General features: G+C 51.4%; 2 protein-coding genes and 2 long non-coding RNA genes across 29 annotated transcripts in view; 2 read left to right on the top strand and 2 right to left on the bottom strand.

The window, feature by feature from the left end:
* Window positions 1-199: 199 nt before the first annotated feature.
* On the bottom strand, window positions 200-4,830 carry LOC102999295 (uncharacterized). 3 transcript variants are annotated; one of them, XR_451352.2, is made up of 3 exons: window positions 4,465-4,830; window positions 1,499-1,693; window positions 200-357 (listed from the first exon to the last, which is right to left on the bottom strand). It is a non-coding gene; the product is annotated as an uncharacterized LOC102999295 (long non-coding RNA). The 3 variants fall into 3 exon arrangements; XR_451353.2 differs by having other exon boundaries at window positions 1,499-1,684; window positions 4,465-4,829; XR_003623817.2 differs by having other exon boundaries at window positions 1,499-1,630; window positions 4,465-4,827.
* Window positions 4,831-4,920: 90 nt separating this feature from the next.
* On the top strand, window positions 4,921-8,405 carry TUFM (Tu translation elongation factor, mitochondrial). The gene is made up of 10 exons (XM_007186350.3): window positions 4,921-5,079; window positions 5,182-5,376; window positions 5,849-6,015; window positions 6,230-6,334; window positions 6,427-6,591; window positions 6,739-6,871; window positions 6,955-7,059; window positions 7,187-7,338; window positions 7,428-7,547; window positions 8,035-8,405. Exons 1-10 carry the CDS (start codon window positions 5,037-5,039, stop codon window positions 8,206-8,208), a joined length of 1,359 nt encoding a protein of 452 aa, XP_007186412.1. The 5' UTR covers window positions 4,921-5,036; the 3' UTR covers window positions 8,209-8,405.
* Window positions 8,406-10,913: 2,508 nt separating this feature from the next.
* ATXN2L (ataxin 2 like) lies at window positions 10,914-22,465 on the bottom strand. Of its 24 annotated transcripts, none has more exons than XM_057529563.1 (24): window positions 21,957-22,458; window positions 20,437-20,473; window positions 20,163-20,219; window positions 20,003-20,074; window positions 19,454-19,604; window positions 18,939-19,063; window positions 17,992-18,083; window positions 17,337-17,537; window positions 16,551-16,726; window positions 16,271-16,381; window positions 15,521-15,715; window positions 15,361-15,432; window positions 15,062-15,132; window positions 14,590-14,885; window positions 14,441-14,510; window positions 13,911-14,057; window positions 13,714-13,786; window positions 13,433-13,620; window positions 12,952-13,081; window positions 12,740-12,861; window positions 12,359-12,571; window positions 11,982-12,225; window positions 11,673-11,832; window positions 10,914-11,560 (listed from the first exon to the last, which is right to left on the bottom strand). In XM_057529563.1, the coding sequence occupies exons 1-23, from the start codon at window positions 22,250-22,252 to the stop codon at window positions 11,678-11,680; spliced, it is 3,294 nt and encodes a 1,097-aa protein (XP_057385546.1). In that variant the 5' UTR covers window positions 22,253-22,458; the 3' UTR covers window positions 10,914-11,560; window positions 11,673-11,677. The 24 variants fall into 24 exon arrangements, with proteins under 24 accessions (XP_057385546.1, XP_057385547.1, XP_057385548.1 ...); XM_057529564.1 differs by having other exon boundaries at window positions 10,914-11,431; XM_057529565.1 differs by having other exon boundaries at window positions 10,914-11,408.
* Window positions 22,447-24,761, top strand: part of LOC130704909 (uncharacterized) — a 24,456-nt gene continuing 22,141 nt past the window's right edge. Inside the window, exon 1 of the long non-coding RNA XR_009005470.1 lies at window positions 22,447-22,898. This is a non-coding gene — a long non-coding RNA (uncharacterized LOC130704909). The remainder of the gene's footprint in view (window positions 22,899-24,761) is intronic.

Here is a 24,761-nt window from a genome sequence, read left to right as displayed (position 1 = left end):
AACAAGGCTCTGGGTCCTAGTCCCCAACTTGCCACTAAGTTGTGGGTCACCCCAGAACCTATTTCAATAACAGTAGACCCCACCTCCTTTTAGAAGTTAGAGCTACAAAAACTCTTAGAGATCATAAGGTTTAACCTCTTCACTCATCCCCATTTTATAGATAATAAAGCAGAAGCCCCAAAAGTTACAGTGACTCACCTTTATTTTTTAAATGAACGTGAATACAAAATTTGCCTTCCATTGAAAACATCGAGAAACTTAAGCCCAACACAATGCTTAACTGAATGCTCAACTGAAATGATTCAACAAATTCTTCCTTCAACAAATACTTCTTCACCTAAGCATTAGGCGCTGTTCCTAGAGTGAAAAATAAGTTCTTACTGTCAGGAGCTGGTGAGACAGAATAAAAAATAAAAACAAAAAACCAAACCCCAACAAACAAGCAAACTACTAAGATAATTTTGGATATTTAGATGCTATGAAGAAAATTAAAGAGGACCATTGATACGAGAGTGACAGAAGAGATGACATCTGAGGTGGGAAGATGAGAAGGAACAAGCTGTGGGGAAATCTCCAGGGAAGATCATTCCAGGGAGGGGGAAGAACATTTGCAAAGACCTTGAGGTAGAAGCAATGGTGGATGTTTGTGGAACAGAAGGATGGCCAGTGTGGCTGGGAGAGAGAGGAAAACAGTACTGAGATGGAGGTCAAAGAGGTGGGCAGAGGCCAGATCATGCATCTTGTGGGCCACAGGGAGGACTCTGGATTTTTTTTTTTTAATAGTAGGTTTATTGAGATATAATTCACCTGCCATACAGTTCACGCATTTTAAAGCAGGAGCTTGGATTTTATTCTAAGTGTTATAAGGAGTCATTGAGGGAGGATTCATTTCTGAATCGTATTTAAAGATTGATCTGGCTGCTGTGTGGAGGATGGATTTGACAGGTATTGAGAATAAGGACAGAAGCTGGGAAACCCATTGGAGAGGTCATCAGGTAAGCTAGGGGAGAGGTGATCCTGGTTTGAACCACAGTATTGACAGTGGAGATAGAAGTGGTCACACTGAGACTTATTTTGGAGAGAGAACAAGTGGGACTGGGTAATGGATAGATGTCCGATGAGGGGAAAGGGGAAAGGTGGTGCCATTTATGCAGATGTGTAAGGAGAGTGTGGGAGAACACAGAGTGTCCGGTTGGGATATGTTAGGTTCATAGCATCACAGTGGTAGCACCCTTCGGTTTGGAAGGCTCATTAATATAGTTCAAGTGTAAACATGCACAGAGGCCGACTGTGGCCAGGCACAGCGTATACGGAGATAAAGGAAGCCCAGTCCTTGCCCTACTCAAGTCACTCAGTCTCAGACAAGTGAAACCAAGAAATATGTCTCAGGGTACCAAGTGTTGTAAGGCAGACTTATCTGTTAGGGTGTATTTGGCTGCAAGTAAGAGACAACTCTGACACAGTCTGGCTTAAACAATAAAGACATTTGTCATCTCACACCATGAGGAGTCCAGACTTCTAAGATCCTCTTCGCTTTGCCCTCTTCTGGATTTTGGCTTCATCATGGACCGGGAGCATGATGGGCACAGTAGTTCCAGGCTTCCCATCCAGACCCAACAACTTCCAGAATCTGAAGGATGTCCATCTCGTCAGTGTCTCCTTCTTAAAAGTGAGGGATCCTCTCCTGGAAGCCCTCCCCAAGGCAGATAGCCTCTTACCAATCATTAGCCCCAAAGGAATCACACACGTAACCCTAAACAAACCCCCTGGCAAGGAGAATAAGACCAGCAGAAGTGGGCTAGCTCTGTCAGGATTTATTCCTGGAACTGGGAAAAGGGCCACCTGAACAAAATCAGGGCCCTGACTGCAGGAAGATGGAAAAATAGTTGTTAAGCGGGAGCTCAAAGTGTCTGTCATAGAGCAGAATGAACGCACTGCTGGGGAGACCAAGAAGGTTGTTTGATTTCAAGAGCATCTTTTTTAAAGAGTTCAAGATTCTGCACAAAAAACTCCTTTAACTGTAATCACATAAAAGAAATGTTTGCGAGAAAAATCTCTCCTTCTCCAAGCAAATTACAGCCTCCTAAAATCACAATTGTTTTCCACTTTGTCCGCACTCCCACCTTGTACACTTGCTATTTTTTTTTTACAGTGGCCAAACTTCTTTCATTTAACACTGCTCACAAGCATTTTCACAGGTGGTTGGCTCTTGTCTCTGCAACCCTGAACCCAACATTTCATCTAGTGGCTATGCCAAAATTTATGCTACTGTATCCACATACTGGGCATTTGTATTCATTCTTCTCTTTCACTGTGATATTGGTCATAAGCATGGCTGGACATCTGGAGAAATTCCCTGCTATCAGTCTTGTTCTTACAACAAAGTTAGAAAAATATATCCCGCAGCCTCCTCTGATACAAGAGCACTGAAATATGATGATCTAAACTTCTCCAATCAGACACATCCATGTGAGCCTTCGAATTTGCCTGGCTTTGGGGGTGGAGAGGAGAGAAGGGCACTTTCTTGATGCAAAAGTGGCTTCAGTGCCATAAGCAGTCACTGTTACAGATAAGTCTAAGTCCTGGCATTTAGTGTTTGGTGGCAGCGGCAGTAGCAGCGGTTTTCTTATCAGATCAGTTCTATCGCTTAGGAGCCACTTCTGCAGCCTGCCCCACAAGTCTATAAGCTGCCTACCACTTTTTTTTGTTACTTATTTATTTGTTTATTTGGCTGCATCGGCCCTTAGTTGCAGCATGAGGGATCTTTTGTTGTGGCAAGTGGGCTCTTCATTGCAGCACGCGGGCTTCTCTCTAGTTGTGGTGCGTGGGCTCAGTAGTTGTGGCACGCGGGCTTAGTTGCCCCGTAGCATGTGTGATATTAGTTCCCTGACAAGGGATTGAACCCGCGTCCCTTGCACTGGAAGGCAGATTCTTAACCACTGGATCACCAGGGAAGTCCCAAGCTGCCTACCACTTCTAAACAAATCCCTCTCTTCTCAAACCAGCCCCTGTAAATTCTGTTATCTGTAAATCAAGACTCCTGACTATTACAGAGAATGCTACACACAACAGCTCTAGAAGAAGCTCTCTCCCTTTGGACTCTTTTCCGAGCACTGTGTTTTGCAAATTTCAGTCATTCATGTTCACCTCTCCCCAAATTTGCCATATATTCATACCACCCATTTTATCTACCAAGTATTGTTTTTCAAATTGATTCATTTTTTCAACTCAATATTTACAATGCCAGTCTTTCTGTCAAACTAATACACATTAAAATAAATATAGCACCACTAAAATAATAAGCATCAGTTCAAGTACCAGCCCCCAAAATCTCACATCTTGGTGGTGGCCAATAGTGTCTTAGGAAATTCCCAGGAGTGACTGAGGTACAGGCTGGGGACAAAGAGAACCCTTTTATACTGTACCTACCCTTCGTAAGCAGAGCTGATGGGTTTGGAGGGCCAGGAAGACAGAAGTCTTAGCAAGACTTTCTCATTGTAAAATGACAGTTAAATTATAGTACAGTGCAGTGGCTAAGTGCACACTCTTTTGGAGGTTAGCCGTGTTGGGCTCCTTGATCACCCTATGCTCAGTTTTCTCATTGCTAAAATGAGGTAAATAATGGCGCCTATTACAGACGATAACACTGGGAGCATTGAATGTGAACCAATATGAAGCATTTCCACAACGTCTGATCCATAAAAGTCTCTAATTCTGAGTTTCCCAAACTCCTCTGAGCTTAACAAGGGTGTTTGTGTGTGTTAAAAATAAATACAGTTTCCTTGCCTATGCCCAGACACTACCGAATCATAATCTCCAAGGGAGGAATTAAGGAATCTATTTGAAACAGACACCGTCAATTGAGTCTTAGGCTCTGATGAGTTTCAGAAACATTAATCAAGGTTAAGCAGCTGCTATTATCATCCCAGGGTGATGAGATGATGGATGTGAAAGTTAAAGGTCATCCTTGCACTCATTCATTCAGTCAACAGACATTTATTGAGTACTCACTGAGTGCCCCGCCCTGTGGTAGGAGCCAGGGACACAGCGGGAACAAGAAAGACTCAGGCTGCCCTTAAAGGCACTAGAAGTTTGTCCCTCACCTGGTCATCTGTAAAATTGGGTGGGTGGAACGACGATCGAGGGAATTACTCTCTGGGCTGCTGAGGGTCCACAAGGGTGGACGGCAAACTTTGTCGCCGCAGTCTGTGAGCCAGGAGCGAGGGTATTTGAGGGTCAAAGACTGTGGGACCTGGAGGCTTCTGGAGCCCTTTTCTGTCTCTTGCCCAGCTCATTTCCTCTCAGAGCCAGACGTCAGCATCTCCCTATGAAGTAGATACTACTATTCCCATTTTACAGATAAGAAAACAAAGGCTCATTGGAGAGATGAGTCATACTAGAGCCCCACCCCCGAAAGATTCCCAGGACGGTCTTCCTCAGCCAGGCCGCAGGGCCTGGTCCTACCTCCAGCTGCGACACACGGCCGCCAGATCTGTCGCCAGACCCGCGCAGTGGGTCGCACTCCAGGGGGTTCGGGGCCAGGACGTTCCGGAGTCATCCACGCTGGGACAGCCGCTTCTGCCTCAAGGAGGACGGGACCTTGCCTCCAGACCTGGCCTCACCCTCCCACGCTAAGTGCCAGCACAGCTCGCCGCCCTGGGAACTACAACGCCCATGAGCCTCCGGGGCGTAGGTGCGCTGTGGGACGCTCCACATCGCCCCCCAGCGCCACCAGAGAGAACTGCGTGGGCCCTGAGCCCGCGAGGCCCGAGGGCGCCTTGGAAACCTTCTCTACCCTCACCCAGCCGAGAGCCATCAGCACCTTCCTGGACGTCTTACGTCCCGCGCCCGGAAGTTGACAGGGCCATAGAGATTGGGGGCTAGAAGCTCCCAGACTTGCCCTCTCGGCCCTCACTTCCGCCGGAAGCGACTTCCATCCACAGTTGCCCTTTGCTTACTGCACGCGCCGCCGCCAGTGCCCGGTACACACTAGTCCGGGCCCGGTACACACTAGTCCGGGCACCAGTACGACCACAATGGCGGCCTCGACCCTGCTGCGCGCGACGCCCCTCTTCAGCGGTGAGGGGGCGGGGAGGGCGATTGCGGCCCGGTTTCACGTGGGGTCTTCGGGAGCGGCCGGGCTCAGATCCGCGCCCTGACTCCAAGCCTCTGCCCCGGCAGGTCTCGGCGCCGGCCCGACCCCACTGCTGAAGGGTCTTTTGCGGCCGCTGAAGGCCCCGGCATTGCCCCTCTTGTGCCGCGGCCTGGCTGTGGAGGCCAAGAAGATCTATGTGCGCGACAAGCCCCATGTAAACGTGGGTACCATTGGCCATGTAGACCACGGCAAGACCACACTGACCGCGGCCATCACGAAAAGTAAGCAGGGTTGGGGTGGAGGCTTCCGGCAGCGCCAGCTCTGCTGGCGGGACCTGGAGCCAGGGAGGTGGGGCCCGCGGAGAGGCTGCTAGAGGTGTTCAGTGTGACCCCAGGCGCCAGAACTCGGGCGGACAGTAGGTTGCAAGATGCAGGAGACAGATTTCCCGTAGACATGAAGAAGTTTGTGATGCATAAACTGGGGGACCCCGAAAGGCCTCCCTCCAGCCCTGGGGAGTGCCCTGTAAGCAGAGGTGTTACCCTAGAGAAGTCACAGGGATGGCCCTTGAGGCCCTATAACCTTTCTTTCTGACCTGAAGTTACCTCTGCTCCAGGAGTTGAAGGAGGGCGTCTCGGAAGCTTACTTCTCCCAGACTGTCCTTTGTTTAGGTAGGAGGGGCCCAGGGGTGTGGCCTGAGCCCCTCCTCTATCTCTGGAACTTTAGCTGAAACGTGTGTTCTCTTCCTTTCGTTAGTTTTAGCCGAGGGAGGTGGGGCCAAGTTTAAGAAATACGAGGAGATTGACAATGCCCCTGAAGAGCGAGCCCGAGGTATCACAATCAATGCCGCCCATGTGGAGTACAGCACCACTGCCCGCCACTACGCCCACACTGACTGTCCCGGTCATGCAGACTACGTTAAGGTGAGAGCTGCTGGGGACAGGGCCTGGAACTGCCCTCCCTCGGGAAAAATGTTAGGCTTGTGGGGAGGAGGTTAAGATACTTGAGATGTATGGTTTTGAGATTATGGATTTGTGGGCCTGGCCAGTCACAGCAGGTGGTAAGGAGGTGGCTGGTGAGCTGAGGAGGTCATTGACCTACGCTGAGTGTTTCCTCTCCTCTCCTCTCCCTCCCCAGAATATGATCACAGGCACAGCCCCCCTCGACGGCTGCATCCTGGTGGTGGCAGCTAACGATGGCCCCATGCCCCAGACCCGAGAACACTTATTACTGGCCAAACAGGTACCCAGAGCCTGGGTACGGGTGGAAGGAGGAAGGGGGGAGTGGCGTTGGGCCACTCAGGACACCATCTCTATGTCTTTGCCCACCTACAGATTGGAGTAGAGCGTGTGGTGGTGTATGTGAACAAGGCGGATGCTGTGCAGGACTCTGAGATGGTGGAGCTGGTTGAGCTGGAGATCAGGGAACTGCTCACTGAATTTGGCTACAAAGGGGAGGAGACTCCGGTCATCGTTGGCTCTGCCCTCTGCGCCCTTGAGGTGAAGGCGGGGTTGGGCAGGAGCTGCTGCTGGCTGGGGCTGGGGCTGGATGGGCGTCAGAGCTCTGCTCTGAGTCTGGGAACTGGCTCTTGGCAAGTAAGAGGAGCAGAATGGAAGTTTCAGAGTCCTGTCACCTCCCACTCATAGCAACGTGACCCTGAGCTAGGCTTGAAGTCTGTACAGAAGCTGCTGGATGCTGTGGACACTTACATCACAGTGCCCACCCGGGACCTGGAGAAGCCTTTCCTGCTGCCTATAGAGTCAGTGTACTCTATCCCCGGTGAGGACCCTGCTTATTTGCACCCCCTCCCCCTCACAGAAGCTTCACCCGGAGTTCTTGATATCCTGTCCTGTTTCTCCCAGGCCGGGGCACGGTGGTGACAGGCACACTAGAGCGTGGCATTTTGAAGAGGGGAGATGAGTGTGAATTCCTGGGACATAACAAGAATATTCGCAGTGTGGTGACAGGTACAGAAAGAAGCCTTGGGACCCAGGGGCTCCAGGATGACCCCTCCCCTCGCAGACCCCTTGTGCCTTCCCTCTGCCTCACACCCTTCTCCCTCCTCTCTCCTCTCTCCTCTCTCCTCTCTCCTAGGCATTGAGATGTTCCACAAGAGCCTGGAGAGGGCAGAGGCAGGCGACAACCTTGGGGCCCTGGTCCGCGGCTTGAAGCGGGAGGACCTGAGGCGTGGCCTGGTCATGGCCAAGCCAGGTTCCATCCAGCCCCACCAGAAGGTGGAGGCACAGGTGAGGGCTCCGTGTGATGGTGGGCAGGCACCGTGGAGAGGCTCGGTGCTTCCAGCCACGCCCAGCTCCACCCTCGTTTTCTCTCACAGGTGTACATCCTCAGTAAGGAGGAGGGTGGCCGCCACAAGCCCTTTGTATCCCACTTCATGCCTGTCATGTTCTCCCTGACTTGGGACATGGCCTGTCGGACTGTCCTGCCTCCAGGGAAGGTACGATATATATGACAGTGTGGGGGACTTTTCCCTTGTAAAGAGAAGCTGGCTGATGATGAGGTGGAACTGGTGACGGAAGGGCCTGGATCAGTGGATTTAGGGGGAATGAGTCCTCATCCGGTATTCCTTAGCTTTGGTAGCATTTACCCACAAAGATTTCCCAGAAAAGAGTTCCTGTGGTTGAGAGTTCCAGTGTATTTTACATTAAGGGCTCAGAGAAGCCCTGTAACTAAGAAACTTGTATAACCCAAAATTCCCTAAACATTTTTTTCTCGAGAAAAATGTTAGAAACACTAATCACCAGTCCTTTCCTGCCTTTGCGTATGCTGTTTGCATGTGCCTAACAGCTGGGATGAAGGTATCCCCAGAAGGAATCATCACCCTGCTTCATTTTCCCAAGGAGGTTAAAACCTCCTTGGTAGCAAACAAATAGGGAATGGAGGCTCTCTGGAGAACATGAGTGGTCCTTGTCTCTGCCCTCCAGGAGCTTGCCATGCCCGGGGAGGACCTGAAGCTCACCCTAATCCTGCGGCAGCCAATGATCTTAGAAAAAGGCCAGCGTTTCACCCTGCGAGATGGCAACCGGACCATCGGCACCGGCCTCGTCACTGACACACCAGCCATGACCGAGGAAGACAAGAACATCAAGTGGAGCTGAGTCTGGACCTCTGCTGGGGCTCTCTTGTGTTCATGGCTGTGCTGGCCAGTGTTGTCTCCTGCCTCTCGTGCCCCCTTCTCAGGGCAGAGGCTGCAGCCCAGCCGAGTTGCAGCTAGACTGACACTTCCCCTGGCCAGAGGGCCACGTGGCTGGCCAGGTGAGGTAGGTCAATAAACTGTTTTGTGAATAGAAAGCTAGCTTGTGTGCCTCGTGTCCTTTGTATACACTGGAGAGGATGAGGAATATAAAAATGGAGCTGGACACATAGCTTGGGAGAGATCCCTGAGCCATTTGAACTGAGTTCACCTCTCTAGCCTCAAGAGTTCATCTATGGTACAGCGTGGAAAAGCTCCTGTCTTATTAAAGGTGTCACCACTGCTGTGACAACTTGAGAAAGGTAGAGAAGCTAAATTAGGATTGAAAGCTATTCTAGTGAGCTTTGTATGATTGCCTAACAAAATGCTACATATAATAGGCTATATTTTGGATATCCTACTGGGAGATACTGGGAAAGTGGTTATAGCTTGGGCCCAGTTCAGGTGCCAAACCCACCTGGTTTCCTCTGAGTAGTTACTAGGCTGCTAATGTCTAGCTACCTTTATTTAAGCTTGATACTGGGAACTGTATCTTACCTCTGTATCTTACCCAGCACATAAAATGTACTTGGTAAATACATAATTTGCTTGATGGGTTATCACCACCATATCACTAATTCCAAACAGGAGTGAGAAATTGTAGCATGAAAGTTTCATTTTCAACATTTACTTAGATTTAACATTAACAAGGTCTGTTTATCAAATACACAGGGAGTAAAATGCTGAGATCTGGGGGAATTCCCTGGCAGTCCAGTGGTTAGGACTCTGTGCTTTCACTGCCCAGGGCCAGGGTTCAATCCCTGGTCGGGGAACTAAGATCCCACAAGCTGCATGGCACAGCCCAAAAGAAACAAAAAAATGCTGCAACTTACAAAAACTTGAAATTACCGGTCAGATGCTGACCCCCAACAAAAAAGGTAACATTCAGCAGGGATTAATGGGCACCCTTTCAAACTTGGATCCTGACAAATGAGTATATTCAGGACCGACAACCTGTTCACAAGCAGCTCATAGAAGGGTCTTGGGCCGAACCTGGCAGCTGTTTTGAGAAACTCAGCCTGATCTGTGATTCCAGAACGAGGCAAACTTGAGAGGACAGGGGCTTCCCTGGTGGCGCAGTGGTTGAGAATCTGCCTGCTAATGCAGGGGACACGGGTTCGAGCCCTGGTCTGGGAAGATCCCACATGCCACGGAGCAGCTGGGCCCGTGAGCCACAATTGCTGAGCCTGCGCGTCTGGAGCCTGTGCCCCGCGACGGGAGGGGCCGCGATAGAGAAAGGCCCGCGCACCGCGATGAAGAGCGGTCCCCGCACCGCGATGAAGAGTGGCCCCCGCTTGCCGCAACTGGAGAAAGCCCTCGCACGAACCGAAGACCCAACACAGCCAAAAATAAATAAATAAATAAATAAATAAATAAGAAAATCCTTTAAAAAAAAAAAAAAAAAAAAAAAACTGTGGTAAGTGCTTAAAAAAAAAAAAAAACTTGAGAGGACAAAGGAACTTCATGAAAGTACTGTCCAACAGTAAAGCGAGGTTACTTGTTTTACCCTCTTCAGTGTCCAAGGTGAGACTGAAGGGTTTCACAGGATTCCTGACCGGGGGTGGTGGTGGGGGGAGGCTTAGTTCCCTTCCAACTTCAAGACTTCTGCTCTTAGGAATAAAGTATCATCGAAAGGGCTACTCACGAACGCCTGCAATTACACCTCTCCCAGGACTACAGAAACCTGTCTCCATCTGCGCCACAAACAAACATCAGGAGCCCAATTGAAGGCTTTCCTGCTCCTGTTTCTTCCATCATGGATTGCCTCCCAACCCCAAAGGATGGCCGCTAAGACAGCTCCAGTCACTTGGAACCCCAGACCCACCTGTTTTTAACAGCCAGTTAGCTGCTACAGATAACCCCTTTCTACTCGCCTCTTTAAACACCTCGCCTGTCTTCCCCAGTGCCATGCCTGCCAAATACCGAGTTTCAGATACTCACACCTGGGAATTCTCCCCCAATATCTAACTTCATTCTTCCTGCCCTGGTCTCAGCCAATTTTCTCTGCCTATAACTGAACACCAGTCCCATCCTCTATCCTCTAAGGGTGAAATCTTCACTTTATAGACAAGAAACCAAGGCCAGGTCCTCTAGTAAGAATTCCAAACCGTCTCTGAAAAAACCCCCTCTTCTGAAGCCTGTTATTTCTCCATCCCATACTTGCCTCCTCTCTTCCTAATTTAGCTCCTGCTCCCCTCAGCCTGGCTCAGTTCAGCCCTCTCCCCACTTTCACCAGCAGCTTCATCTTACAGCTCTTACCCACACCCAAGACCTCTCAGCTGTGTACCAGTCAGGCCCTTATTTGCAGTGGCCCAAAACACTAATGTACTTTTCAGTGTAAAGAGATAGACATAACTCATGAAGTACTTACATTAGAAATGAAAACCTCAAACCATACCTATGAGGCCAACTTTGAGGGGAGAAAACAGCCACAGAGACTGGGTGGCCTGTGTAGCACTTACAGAGCCAGAAAGGCATCTTTGGGCTGTACTGCTACACTGCCCCACCTCGGGAACCACATAAAACTGAGCTGCGATCTCACTATTCTCCAAAGAGGAAACTATAAGCAGGTTAAGTTAGTTTAAAATTTTATTTTTTTTAATTTTTTTTAAATATTTTTATGTAATAAAAAGTAAAAGTCCTTGTCCAACCATCCTTGTGGGGCATCTGTGTCTCTCACGCAGGTCATTCAAGTTAATGGGGAAGAAAGAACAGGGGGCCCAAGTCTGAGGTTATAAATAATAGAAAATAAAAGATCTTCGTCTCCAGCGGGGGGGATAGATGAGAGGATGGAAGGGCAAGATGGGGTGGGGATGGGCAGGGGCAGAGCAGGAACCCCCCACCCCCGCTGGACCCCGGCCCTGCCCACTTTGAGGCCCTTCCCATTCAAGGTGCTTGGCAGGAATTCCCCAGCTCCCCCCGCCCCCGGGGGGGAAAAGGGGACTGGGGGGCTGGGACTGGTCCGAGCTGCTGGGGGAAGAGACATAGGTCACTCTTCCCTCCACTCATGGAGGTCTCAGGTCGCGGCCAGGACAATCTTCAGTTCCCCGGGGGGTGGAAGGGGAGCTGCTGGGAGGGATGAGATTGAACTGGTTGGAGGGGAAAGAGAAGAGAGCAGGAGCATTAGAACCCAAGCAGCTGTCCCTGCATCCAGTGCCGTCCAGTGCGGGGTGTGGGGCAGTGCTGGTAGAAGCGCCTCCTCAAGGTGTCTCATGGGGCTGTCAGAAGCACAGATCAATCGCCGTTTCCCAGTGAGCCAGAGCCCTTCCTCATGTGCCCAGCTCAGCCCCCCACACCCCAGCCTGGCCCTGTCTGCTGCGCTGACCTTACCTCGGCTAAGTCAGGAGACAGTCGGGGTCACTGAGAGCTGGGGAGGCAGTGGGGAGGGGGGCTGCTGGATCACAACTGAGCGAGGACGGAGGGAAGCAAAGGACAGAGCCAGGAGCAAGCCCCTGGCGGCGGCGACTGTGGCTTCTGCCCACCCTACATACTTCACAGACAGGTGCAGGTCGGCAGGCGCCCTGTGGGACAGCCCTGCCTCCAAGACCCCTCACTCCCCACCCAGAACCCGTGCATCCTGCCCCACCTGCAGCCCATCAGCTCTTCCATGCCAAATTCCCCCAGCTAACGAGAACTCACGAATCCTGTCATCGGCTCCTCCTGGAAATCCAGGCGCCTGGCCAGGCTGCTCACCTTGGGGGTGTCCGATGTAGGGATAGGGTGAGGGTGTGGAAGCTGAGAGTGCAGGCACCCCACTCTGGGGCACCGCGCCTTGGGGGGGGCCCCCATGGCTCTGGGGTGGGTGCAGCAGCATCACCTGGGGCGGGTGGGGAGCCCCAGGGTGAGGGGGCGGGGCTGCTGTGATTCCAGTTTGGACATGGGCCTGCAGAGAACAAAAAGCAGCTGGGAGCACCTTTCAGACACAGGCTCTGAAAATCCCAGTGTCAGGAGCCTGAAGTGAAAGGTGCACCGAGGGTTCAGGTCCTCGTGGCAAAGCAGGTCACGTGGGCTCTTACCTGGGTAACATGGGCCATGTTGGTGAAGCCGTGGGGCAGCTGCTGGTGGGCATGGATAGCATACACAGCGGCTGGCTGGGGGAAGCTGCTCTGAGGGGACTGCGCAGAAGGTCCCGGCGGCAGAGAAGGCGGCGTGCCTGTCAGGGCCCCTGGGTGGTACAGGTTCTGCTGTGGCTGTCCACTGCCCAGGTGTGGGGCCTGCCCCGCCTGGTGCTGTCAAGGGGAGATGGAGGGTGAGTGCCACTTCCTCCTCTGGTCCCCCGGCTTACCACTTGCTGACCCCTGGGTCCTCCCTCCCGGCTGGAGAATGACCCCTAGCCTATCCCTCTCTTGCAGCCACCCATTCCTGCCCCACCCACTTGGATCCCCCATGGCAGGCACCTGGACGGGACTGGGGGCTGCATGCTGGGACTGCGGCTGGCTCCCAGTAGGCGTGGTGGCCGGCTGCGGCTGGTGGGCATGGAGCTGCGTGGCATGGTGTGGATAGGACTGGTGAACAGTGGCTACAGCAGGAAAGGGGAAGAGAATCAGGGCTGAGCACACTGGAGGGGACCGAGGAGCACAGCCTGGAGGCGGGAGGGTACAGAACTCACCATAAAGGGCTTGGGGGGTGGGCTGCTCTGCAGAAGGGTACTGAGGGGTGGAGGATGACACAATGGCCTGGGGATGGCTCCCCGACGTCAGCATGCGTGGGTTGCTTTGAAGCATGGGGGCAAACACCGGCTGGAGGAGCAAGGAGAGGAGCGGTCGGCAAGGCGGAGGGCTCGGGAGGCAGAGCCTGCTGCCGAGCACCCTGGGCACAGCGCTACCCTGGTCTCGTCATGACCACCCTGCTTCCCGTTCACAATAACCCTACTAAGTTCTTTTCCATATAAAGTGTAGCACTACTAAGGCCCAGGGATCCACTGCCTTGCACACGTCTTACCAGAGCCAGGACTGAAGCCCAAGTGGGACACCACCACCCAGAACTCTGCCTGCCTCCCTCGCCAGCTCCCAGAGTCTGGGAGGTGGAGAAGACGGGCTTTCTAAGAAGCGGGGGCTCTGCACCCCTCCCTCCTCCCGTGCCTCAGTCACCTGCGAGGGGTAGTGGGCCATGGGCTGCATCATGGCGGGCTGGCCTGGGAACTGCTGTGGATTGTAGGGGATGTAGGAAGAATAAGGTGTGGCAGCCACCAGAGGGGGGCCAGCAGCGGCGGCGGCCTGCATCATCGGAGGGGCTGAGGCTGGCTGGTGTTGGTCCGAGCGCTGGGGGGGCAGGGAGCCTGCCGGTGGGGGAAAAATAGTGCAGAGCTCAAGCTCCATCTGCCAGCAGGTACTAGGCAGTGCCACCGACTGCCCCTCCTGACCCTGCTCACCTTTTGCTCCCCGGTACTTGCCCTGCTGTCCAGGCACTGAGTTGGACACAGGATATGGATACATCTGAGGTGCCTAGGGACAAGAACACACGTGAGACTGAACGACTTGCTTATAAATGCTCAGAACAGGTGTAACTCGGTCCCTCAGGTAGCCCAGCCAAACCTCTTACCCTGGGCCACCCAGTCTCTTCTCTCACCTGAACAGCTGGTCCCATGTGGATCTGAGGTATGTAGGAAATGTACTGGGGGCTATATAGCCCACTCTGGCCTGCTGTCAGCACCGGGATGGAGGGAGTTGAATGAGTCCGGGGCCCAGGAGAAGTTGGAGTACTGGTGGATTTATTCTGTGAGAGACAAAGGAGGACACGTATAAGATATCTTAATGACTTTCGTACCTCCCCCCCAATCAACAGCATCCACGGAGTGCTGTGCGCCAAACACATCCTATGCTTTATCTTGGTTAAGCCTCACGTCAAACCCTATGAGATGAGCTTTCTCAAATTACAGGTGAGGAAACTGAGACAGAGAGGTTAAGTGGCTTGTCTAAGATCCCAAAGCTTGCAGGTACAGAGGATCAAGCCGAGTCAGTGGGCCCGTGCTCCTAACTACCAGACTCTGTCACCCCTTGCGGCCCGACAGTCAGGTGCTCCCCCTCCAGTGCTCTAACACCCTGCTCCCAAGTCTCCCTCACGGAAACCAAAGCCCACATTCCCCCATCCCATCTCACCACAGACAGCAGGGGCTTAGTGGGATTGAACTCCTTGGCATTAGGGTTCAGTGTTGACTTCTTCACTTGTCTATGAGAGAAAAATAAAGTAAATCCTCACAGCTTGCCCCTCATCACCCGATACCCACCCAGCTCCCCACCCCACTCACTCAGCAACAGGGCCCTCATCCTTGTCATCTCCCTTGATGAGGCCCACTGGGGGGCTACTGTTTTGGCTTGGGCAAGGCGGTGGGGGCTGATCCGGCCCTTCGGCGCCTCCTGCTGGTGGCAGGGGTGGTTTGTCCTCCTTATCTGATATGGATTCTGTCTTGGAGGAAACAGGGGACCCCATGGGCTCTGAAGCCAAAAGACTATCAACCTCCTTCTCCTTCCCTTTGGCCTCCTCCTTTAGGATCCGGGGAGGAAAAGGATCCAGGCTGGTCTCAGGGGAGCTACTGGGCTGAAGCTGGAAGGAGAGAAACACATACACAACATACAGAGTACTGTCCAGTCCAGAACCCAAGCCCACCTTCCTTCCTTCATCTTTGCTTGCTGTCACCTCTTGGTGCCACCCAGTGCCTATTCCATAAACCCCCTTCAACTCCATCCTAACATCCTAGCTCATTCCCACACTTTTCTCACCTTAAACTGGGCCCCAAATTTTCTCAGTTCTTCCAGTTGAAAGCGTTTCTGCTCGTTCTGAAGGCCAGGGACTATGAGAAATACCAAAAAGGAAAAAATATACATTTCTTTTCTCGAAGGTGGCTACACAGCATCCCAAAGGACAAAGAAACCACGGAAAAAAAGAAGAGCTCTTTAAAACCCTTTAAGTTAGGATCAAAGGGCTGATACACATTGTCTGAATTCCAACAACTTTCCTAACTGAAAGGCTGTCCTAATCCAAGGGGTATTAGACTCTGGCAAAAAAAAAAAATCCTCACCTTTCCCTGCTATCCGGGACAGCTCCTGGGACTCCAGCGTTCTCCCAGGTTCCTTGGCTGGGAGTTCTTTTACTGAACAAGAAAGGAGAGATGCATGAAGGCCCTTCTGTCCAGAACCACACTTCCCACTGTCCACGGCCCTCAGGCAGGTGGCTCTTACCATCTGTGGGTGCCAGTGAGATCTTTGGAGAAGCTGGGGAAATGGAGCCTACTCCAGGATCCCCAACTGACGATGTCACGGGGATGGAAGCTGAAGAGGTCGGTACTGCTGAGCCGATGGGAGGCTCAGGACAGGAAGCTGAGATTGGGGCAGGGGCAGCTGACTTGGGAGAGCGTGGGGGGTACATCCGGCCTACTGAAAGAAAAGGGAGAACGACGTGATAGTCACTGCTGGTCAATGAGCAATGGGTACCGGGGACTCATCAGAAACACCAAGAAAACTTTATCCACAAGTTCACAAACCTAAATATTTAGAAGGGCAAGGCAGGTAAGGTAAGCAGGTAAAATGGCTTCATGGGTACCATGAAAGACTGGAATGCTGAAAGGGACAGGCATGACTCAGTTCCAGCCAACCAGAGCTACGCAGCAAGACAGGTTCAGTGTTGGCAGAACTTTCTGTATTTCAAAAAAAGTTAGAAATTTTCTGTGTTTTCTCCTGTCTTAAAATGTTGGCAACTAATTTAAACAAAAGACATCTGCCGGCCAGACACAACCCATGGATTGCCACGCTGGGACTTCTGCACGAGGGAAACTGAAAAATTATTTCCTAAAAAGCATAAATCCAAGCCTCCAGAACACCTCTTATCATATCTTGAAACTGTCTCCCATCCCAGCATTCTAACAACTGACACATTTACATCCCTTCACAAATTTCTATCCATTTCTTCATGTAACACCACTGGAATCTTACCTGCAGGAGGAGGTGGAACAGAAGCTTCTCCAGAAGGCCTGCTGCTGGGGGAAGACAGAGTCTTGGCACCTCTCAGAGGCCGCTGTGCCTTAGGGGACATGCGGGAAGGGCCTAATTTTTTTTTTTTTTTTTTTAAAGATGGGAAAAAAGAGGCAGAGTTCCTGCTATTACATTACCATCAACACACCTTCCTTCTAACCCATCTAAATCCTTTTAATTGTCTTCTCCACCTCCTTACCTTCCTGTTCCCTGCCCCCAACAAGTCTGCTTCATAACTCACCTCCATTGATACCGCGTGTCTCAGAACCTGGGCCAGGGCTGCTATTGTCAAGATGGTGAGGGCCACGAGGTGGCAAAGAGCTAAGGCCAGGCCGGCCACCCCGAGAACTACTGCATCGAACTCCTCCCCGGGGACCTTCCCGAACTCGTTGGGGTAGAGGGATATACTTTCCCTCCCTGGGGAGAGAGTTCAAATAACATTAAGTAGCCACAAAACACATTTTACAAAGATGAAGCCCTCCTCCTAAAGTCCACCTCCTGCCTCAACACACACACACAACTATGCCTGGCTTTGGCTGTCTGCACTCTTTCACTTGACGAACTGTCCTGGTTATGCGTTCTGTGGCTCCAGGATTATGCCCTTATGTTGCATCAACCCCTGACCAGAACAAAGCAGCCAGTACTCCACAATCCTAACCCTCCTGACCTACAAGAAAGGCAGTATCACACTGTGGTTTAAGGTGCAGCTCTTATAAGACACTATACACTTTGGTTTCATTTTCATAAAGGGAAGAGTAGAAAAACATATGAATGAATATGCAGAGGAAAAAAGAACATGTATCAAAAAGCTGAAAAAAACCTGTCCTTAATCTGTAAGCTTTAGCCTTGTTACCCTGGGCAAATTACCTAATGATTCTAGACTTCAGTCTCCTAAACCTAAGAACTGGGAATAACTATGTATTAACCTACATGGCTGTGAGGCTTCAACAAGAGTATACTGAGCTCTTGGCTCAAGCCCTGGCCCAAACGGTGAGCCCCACATGGACCAGCCACCCCTAGCAATCACCTAGATGCCAAGCTGGGGCTCTCTCGCCCTGAACCCTGTCGCTGAACTGCACTGTGCTTCTCCTCCTCGGTGCGCCCGTCATCGTTCTCCATGGCGATCCGCAGGCGGTACTGGGGGCTCGATTCAATCTCTCGAGCCAACTGGGCTGCACGCAGCTCCCGCTGACGAAATTCTTCTGAGTTGTCCTTCTCTAAGGGCACCCTGAGAGGACCACGACCATCCCAGTGCCACGGGACAAGAGGGGAAAAAGGGAAGACATTTCTATCAGTCCTATCACCAGCTCAGATATGTAGGTGTTTAAACCCTTCAACAACTCAGCATGTATTGAACTGGCATCTAGGAGGGTCCCAGGCAGAGCAGCAAGGCCTATCTCTGAATCTGAGGGACACTTAGACACATATATAAATCTGTTAAGGTTTTAGAGAAAAAGTATGGACAAGAAAGCAGTTAATTCTACTCATGGAATCAAGGTTAAGAGAAAAGAGAAAACCTTTGCGGGAGCAGTTCACAAGGCAGATCAGGAGTGGGGAGAGGGCAACCCAGCACCCAGAAAAGCACGTACAAAAGCTATGTTCCACCTACACACCCACCCGCCTTCTGTTGATGACCCCACACCTCAAGCTGTACCACATAAGAAGTACCAAAAGACACTCACGTGTAAGAAGAGAGACTGCTGTCATAGGTGGTCTTTATGCCATAGTTCTCCTCATTGAACTTGAACATTTCATTGGGGTCCCATCCATTGGACTAAAGGAAAAGGGAGAATGTTTTAAAACCCAGGAAGGAAAGCAACAATAACCTGTCTTTGTCCTCCATCAGGTTGAAAGATTAAAAATCTGACCAAATCAAGAGTGAAAAAAGGAACACAGCTGGTGGGAATGTCAACTAGTACTACGGACTGTAGTACAAACCGGCAATATCTAGCAAAAGAAAAGTCTTTAAGACCTAACATCCATTTCCAGGTTTATATCCCAGGGAAATTCTGGCATATGTATATGGGGATACATGTTATAAAAATTCACTACGGCGCTATTTTTAATACCAAAATAATGGCCAAAGAAACACCAATCAGTAAGGAAAGGGATAAATACAATTTGTTGTGTATACATACATGTACATGTATATAAATAGGACAACACACAACAGTTAAGAGCAATGACTAGATCCACAGACCAACATGAAAAATTCAAAATCTATAAGCAGGAAAAGTAAATTTTAGACAAATTAATGCAGTGAAATAACAATGCACTCACTAATGAGCAACTTTAAATGGTCACGGTAGTTGTTTTGAGAAAGGAAAATGGGCCTACACAGTACTCAATCTCATCTATATCTTTTTTTTTTTTTCAGGCTGGATAAAAAACTGACTTGAAGCAAAGGTTAACAGCTGTCAATCACAGATGATAGAAGAACAGGTATTTTTGTTTTGTTATTTTCTGTACCTTTCCATTGGAATCTAACTGCCATCAACAAGCAATAGTAAAAGAGATCCCCCCCACCCACCCCAGCAACTCTTGGTTCTAAGAATTACGTCGTGTCAACAACCCACACTCTGGCAGCAGAGCTCCCCAGCTCTCAGGTTCTCGGGGAAGGAGACTGTACCATGTCAGACTCCAGGTCGTAGTCATCGCTGTTGCTGTCGCCCCCCTCCCAGCGCTGAAGCACCTTCTCTTTGTGCTCCCCATTCACCTTCGAGTTCATGGCAATGGCTGAATCAGTGAACTTGTCTGTGAGGGCAGATTGAAGATCAGGAGTCAGGTGATATTTCACAGCCTTCTTTCCAACACCCCTCCCACCACGGGAGTAAAGAAAAGTTTCTGTGTGTCAGAGTTTGGGGGGTGGGGTGCAGCATAAAAAGCCTCATTCTAAGAGTTCAAAAGGAGCAAGGAGTTGAAAACAAAGCAAGGAAAGTATAAAGAACCACAACACAGGCTGGAATTCATTCCACTGTATCTTAGACATTAAGACATACTCTCAAGAAGAAAAATCTAGCCATCTTCCTCAGAAATAAAGGAAGATGGTAAAGAGGGGTAGGGAGGAGGAGAAACAAGTCATCACGTTCTCTGCCCTCTACTCAAGAAGTGGGTCTGACATAACACCCTGGCCCCAAAAAATACCTTTAGTAGCATAATTGAAGTCAACATTTCGGAAGTGGACAAGCATGACATCACTTGGTTTAAACACCATGGTGTCCACAATGTCTTCCCGACGAGGGCCACCTGCTGGCTCCAATGCTTTCCGGTGCACAGCGTCTACTGCCAGTTCAAACTACAAAAGTCCCATTTCCCAACACCCAAGGGTCAGTATCAAGAAATGTGAAGACAAAAATATGACTACTTTCGTTTTACCCTTTCTAAACTTTCCCCAACACCACATTCTAACGTGCACTGTCTTCTCAACACCAGCCACAGGACTTAGCCAAAGTTCCAAACTTAAAAATTCACATCTTTAAAGTTGAGCATTTTAACATCAAAGTACTGAGCCCTCAAATCTCAAACCCATATCTTTTAAGTGCATGCAGCACTATTCCGGCACAGGCCTACAAAAATGATTACAGCCACAATGTTGACCAACACCACTCAATTTATATCTGCAATGAGCCTATTTCATTTTCCCCCTCTTCCTCCCATGTAACTCCAAAGCTAAGCTAATTTGAATACACTGACCTTTGAGCTCAGCGTCTTGAAGATACCTTCATAGGTGGTACCATTCTTTACCTTTACATCACAAGTGGAGCCCTGAAAGAGCGGGAGGGAAAGAAAGAAGAGTGCCTCTAGCAAACGGATGCATTACATTTCTCAACCTAGGGGTTAGGTACCCACTTACCACAACAGCTGTAAGGAAATGCAGCATTCTGGAATTGTTGTAGACACCCTCAAACACCTGTCAGTAACACAAGAGAGGGACAAATAAAGGAACAGCCAGTCACCATCTCATCTTCCTTCAAAATGTCCACATTCCACTCACACCCTCCTTGTATGTGCTGGACCCCTTGCGCTTCTGAACCCATCTGACTATTTCTGCACCTAATCTGCCCTATATACCCATATATACATCTTTTAGGTCTCTATACTTTAGGCAGGGGGAAAAAGGCACTCACCGGTGACTGTGGGGGTCCCTTTCCTGTGCTTTGTCCCCTGTAAGAGAAAGAAATGAGAAACTAGTTTTTAAAATATGTTCAATCCCTCTTATACAACTGATTTCAAAGAACTTGGTATGCTAGAGCCAGATACCATGTGAAGATGATCATTTAGGCTACAAACCAATTAATCAACAAGATTTTCAAATTCTCACTTTATAGAGGAAGAAAAACAGGCATTCTCCAAATGCCAGTCAATCATCAATGGCTGTCAATTGCTTTAAGAGCCAATTCAATACAACCGTTTCACTTTCTGCAAGAGGACCAGGGCTGCATGCTTCCAAAAGACAAATGCTACAATATTCGACAACAAATAACCCATCCCCGATGTAAAGGTGGAAACTCAGAGTGCAGATTTGTAACTACCTAGCTCAGGCATATTACCTCCGAAACAGAAAAGGCCATCATTTTTACGTCCTAAACCCTGGAGGGTGGGGGTACTCCCGCTACAATCCACCCTTCTAGACTTCTTTACTCATTCAGCCTGTTACCCACTCTGGAAGGAGTCACCTATCGCCCGGTAACCCTGCTCCTCGCTGGGTGATGTAACCAGCGATTGAAGAAGGCGATCAGGGGGGCCGTTGGCGGGGCTGGGGGACAGCGCAGCCGCAAAACCTATCCACCGGGAAGCCTCGCCCGGTCTGCGCCTGCGCACTAAAGCCCACGGGCCTCTTCTAACCACCCCCTCCCGCGATCAGAACCCACTGCGCCTGCGTGTACCTCCACTCTCAATTCCATACACCCACACACAGAAGAAACCGAGTGTGGTGCCCACCACTCATCCAAGAACACCAGGCGAACCCGTCCACGCACACTCCCAGCAGCTGCCCTATGTTACCCGGGGCTGGAGAATGGCCGGGTCATAAGACAGAGCATCCGCGCACACGTAGGGAAAGAGCGCGCGCGCGCGCTGGAGGTTCCCGACCTGCAGTCCTCCCAGCTTCGTCCCTCCTTCCGTCCCCCCGCCCACCCTGCTCCCCTCCTACTGGCCAGACTGGGAAGGGGGAGGTAGCAACTCGCTCCCAAGTCCCTCCCTCCCCATTGGCCAAACTGTGGGCCGCGCGCCCCCCTCCATTGGCTACGGCCAGGAACCCCTTCCCGCAGCTGACTCCCCATTGGCTGAAGCCGGGGACCGCCAGACCCTTCGTGGTAATGGAGCCGGGGACCCCGATCACCTCTTCACCCCCCCCCCCAAAACTCCTCGTTCCGACGCCGCTGGCGGGATGCGCCCTGCCTGCCCTTAAAGCCCAGGTCCCGAGCCCTGACCAGGCTCGCAGAGCTGAACACGGCCCCTAAATGCCCCGGTGGCCATCCGGGGACCCTTTTCCTCCGACCTGTTTGGACCTGAGGGGCCCAACCCCAGCTTCACGGGGTTTCCCCACTCCTCCTGGCGCCCCTCAAAGGTGGCCAGGCTGGAAATCCGCCTCGCGCGGTGTCTCAGCCACCTCGGCTCCAGCGCCCGGAAACCCACCCATCCTCACCTGGCGCTGCCGATGGCCGCTGCCCCTGGCCTCTCCTGATGTTGCTGCTGCGGCGGCGGCGGCGCCAAGATGCCCTCAGCTCCCCGGCGGAGCCCGCTCCCGGCAGCGGCTGCAGGCCCCAAGCAGGGGGAAGCAGCGGCGGGAGGCCCTGGGGGAGCCGAGGTGGAGGCCAGGGGCCCCGGGAGGCCGCCGTTGGGAGGGCTGGTGCCCCCGGGAGGCCGGCGGGCCACGGCCTGTTGCGTGGGGGGCGGCTGCTGGGGCTGGGAGGTCTGTTGTGGCGGCTGAGGCTTCAACATGATGGCAGCGTCCGGAAGGGGAATTAGGGGGAAGGGAGGGAGAGAGGAAGCCGGGGCTGGGCCCCCGCCGGAGAGCGCGGGAAACGACGGGGACTGGGAAGCTGGGGACCCGCCGTTGGCGGGCGGGGGCAAGCCCCGCGGTGTCGGGGGTGGAGAGAGAAGACCGCGGCGCGACGAAGCGCCGCGAGGCGGAAGGGGAGGGGGTCTCGCGGGCCGGAGGAAAGCGAGAGGGCGCGAGCCGGCTTGGCGCGCGTGCGCGTCGCCGGGGAAAGGGGAGGGGGAAGAGCGCCCGGGCGGGAGCTCCCGAAGGGGGAGGGGGGGGAGGAGGGAGCGGCGGCGCGAGCTGTCCGCGCGCACCGGGGCGTTCAGCTCCGGGCGGGAGAGGCGAGAATAAAAAAAGGTGAATCTCCCGCCCCTCGCCTTTGGAGTTGGGAAAGAGCAGCGCGGGCGCTCACGCGCGCCAAGGACTTATGGTCGCTAGATCTCAAGCAGCCCGGAAGGCTGCCGGCCGCTGTCGCTTCACAATGAGCGTGTGAAGCGCTGGGGGTGGAGCCGAAGAAGCAGAGAGGAAGGAAGAGCCGGCCGCCCCGCCTAGGCCGCCGGCGTAGCGTCGGGATACCTCCGCAGTCGTGTGAGAAGTCACGACGTAAGCTGCAGTTCTTCCGCCATTTGGGGGCCCATGGGCGGAGTCTTGAGTGCAAAAAGAAATCCCGCGACTAGACCAGGGACTTATCTTAGGCTTGTGGTAGGTTGCATGGGGACCTTATCTGCTTTACATAAAAGACTGATAGGCATTAAAGTTATCAGTTTGAGCATGCTGATCTTTGGGGATAAATCTATGCCTAATTCTAAATTATTTTAATGATTTTCAACCTAATGGTTTCTCCATGCCCTAGGATGAACCCTTAAACTGTAGTAACAAAGAGACTGAAGGCCATAGTTCCTAGGGTCTAGTTCAAAATCCTCCACCCAACTCCGCAATGAAGGCAGCCTTCATTCATTCAAATTAGTTGGGCATTAGGACATTAGGCTAGGTGCTTTGGATGTAACTAATTAAACCACTTCTTGCTCTCAAGGAGTTCAAACTAATGGTAGATTCAGAGAATTAGATGAGATCTATTAGGTGAAGCACAGGGCACTATGATAGTACACCTAATTCAGCTTTGGGTGATGGATTTCTAGGCAGGGGAAATAGGATATGACAAGGTAAGAAAACTTCATTATGTCGAGTATAAAATAAGAGGGAGGAATTAAAAAAACAACAACACACACACACAAAAACTGGAAAGGTAAGTAACCTGGGACCAGAGTTTAAAAGAGATGTGGAGGGACTTCCCTGGTGGTCTAGTGGCTAAGACTCCGCACTCCCAATGCAGGGGGCCTGGGTTCGATCCCTGGTCAGGGAACTAGATCCCACATGCCACAACTAAAGATCCTGCATGCCACAATGAAGATCCTGCACGTGGCGATGAAGATCCGTGGTCCACAACAAATACCTGGTGCAGCCAAATAAATAAATATTTTAAAAAATAAATAAAAGGCACTTCCCTGGTGGCACAGTGGTTAAGAATCTGCCTGCCAATTCAGGGGACACGGGTTTGAGCCCTGGTCCGGGAAGATCCCACATGCCACAGAGCAACTAAGCCTGTGCACCACAACTACTGAGCCCGCATGCCACAACTACTGAAGCCCACGCGCCTAGAGCTCAAGCTCCACAACAAGAGAAGCCACCACAATGAGAAGCCCGTGCACCGCAATGAAGAGTAGGCCCTGCTCGCCGCAACTAGAGCAACTAGAGAAAGCCTGCGCACAGCAACGAAGACCCAACACAGCCCAAAAAATTAACTAATTATTTATTTTTTAAAAAGAGACGTGGACATCATCCTCAAAGCAGTGGGGAGCCTTTTACAGAAAATGAAGAGAACAGATTTGCATTTTTAAAGGACTACTCTTTCTTTGCAAAGTGGATAATGGAGTGGAGAAGTGATGGGTCTATGGTCTTAATGCCGGCGAAACTTTCAACATCTCATTCTCTCTTCACTCAGGCATTAGCACTGGAACTCCTCCAGCTCCCAACTCTCCCCTGAACATGCACACACTTAGCTAAAAGTCTACCTTACTCTTTGGGAACTATTCCTTCACCCCACCTTACTCCTAGCTTTTTAGAGTGTTAGGTTCCCTCCCTCTGTGTTTGGCCAGCAATTTTCTCCACTGTATTCTGTGAGCTCCCTTTCATTCTGTTTTCCTGCTGGTATCAGCTCCCTAACGGCTGGGATCTTATTCTTGCTGCTCCTTCTGCGATACCTGGCACAATGCAGGCAGTCAATTAAATACCTATGAAGTGGATGGATCCAAGAGGTATTTTGAGGACCATGTCTCCTGGATGTCTGAATAACTGTCTAGCTCTTTCCTGGCCTTATGCCACCTCCCCGGCCTCGTTATGGGCACTCCTGTCTCCCCACCCACATTCTGCTCCCACACTCTGTTATGTCTCAGCCTGTTAAACTCC

Source organism: Balaenoptera acutorostrata, chromosome 15 (genome assembly GCF_949987535.1).
Source record: "Balaenoptera acutorostrata chromosome 15, mBalAcu1.1, whole genome shotgun sequence".
NCBI lineage: Eukaryota > Metazoa > Chordata > Mammalia > Artiodactyla > Balaenopteridae > Balaenoptera > Balaenoptera acutorostrata.
The sequence above is the reverse complement of the archived record's forward strand: the minus strand, read 5'-3'. Positions and strand labels throughout refer to the sequence as shown.

Excerpts from the sequence above, each read along its gene's own strand:
- TUFM (XM_007186350.3), top strand. The coding sequence starts at position 5,037 with ATGGCGGCCTCGACCCTGCTGCGCGCGACGCCCCTCTTCAGCG. Across the intron at positions 6,016-6,229 it reads GTCATGCAGACTACGTTAAG|AATATGATCACAGGCACAGC; the intron begins GTGAGAGCTGCT and ends CTCCCTCCCCAG. Across the intron at positions 6,592-6,738 it reads CTGCCCTCTGCGCCCTTGAG|CAACGTGACCCTGAGCTAGG; the intron begins GTGAAGGCGGGG and ends TCCCACTCATAG.
- ATXN2L (XM_057529563.1), bottom strand. The coding sequence starts at position 22,252 with ATGTTGAAGCCTCAGCCGCCACAACAGACCTCCCAGCCCCAGCAGCCG. Across the intron at positions 14,511-14,589 it reads GATGAGGGCCCTGTTGCTGA|ACAAGTGAAGAAGTCAACAC; the intron begins GTGAGTGGGGTG and ends TTTCTCTCATAG. Across the intron at positions 13,787-13,910 it reads ACATGGGACCAGCTGTTCAG|GCACCTCAGATGTATCCATA; the intron begins GTGAGAGAAGAG and ends TCTTGTCCCTAG.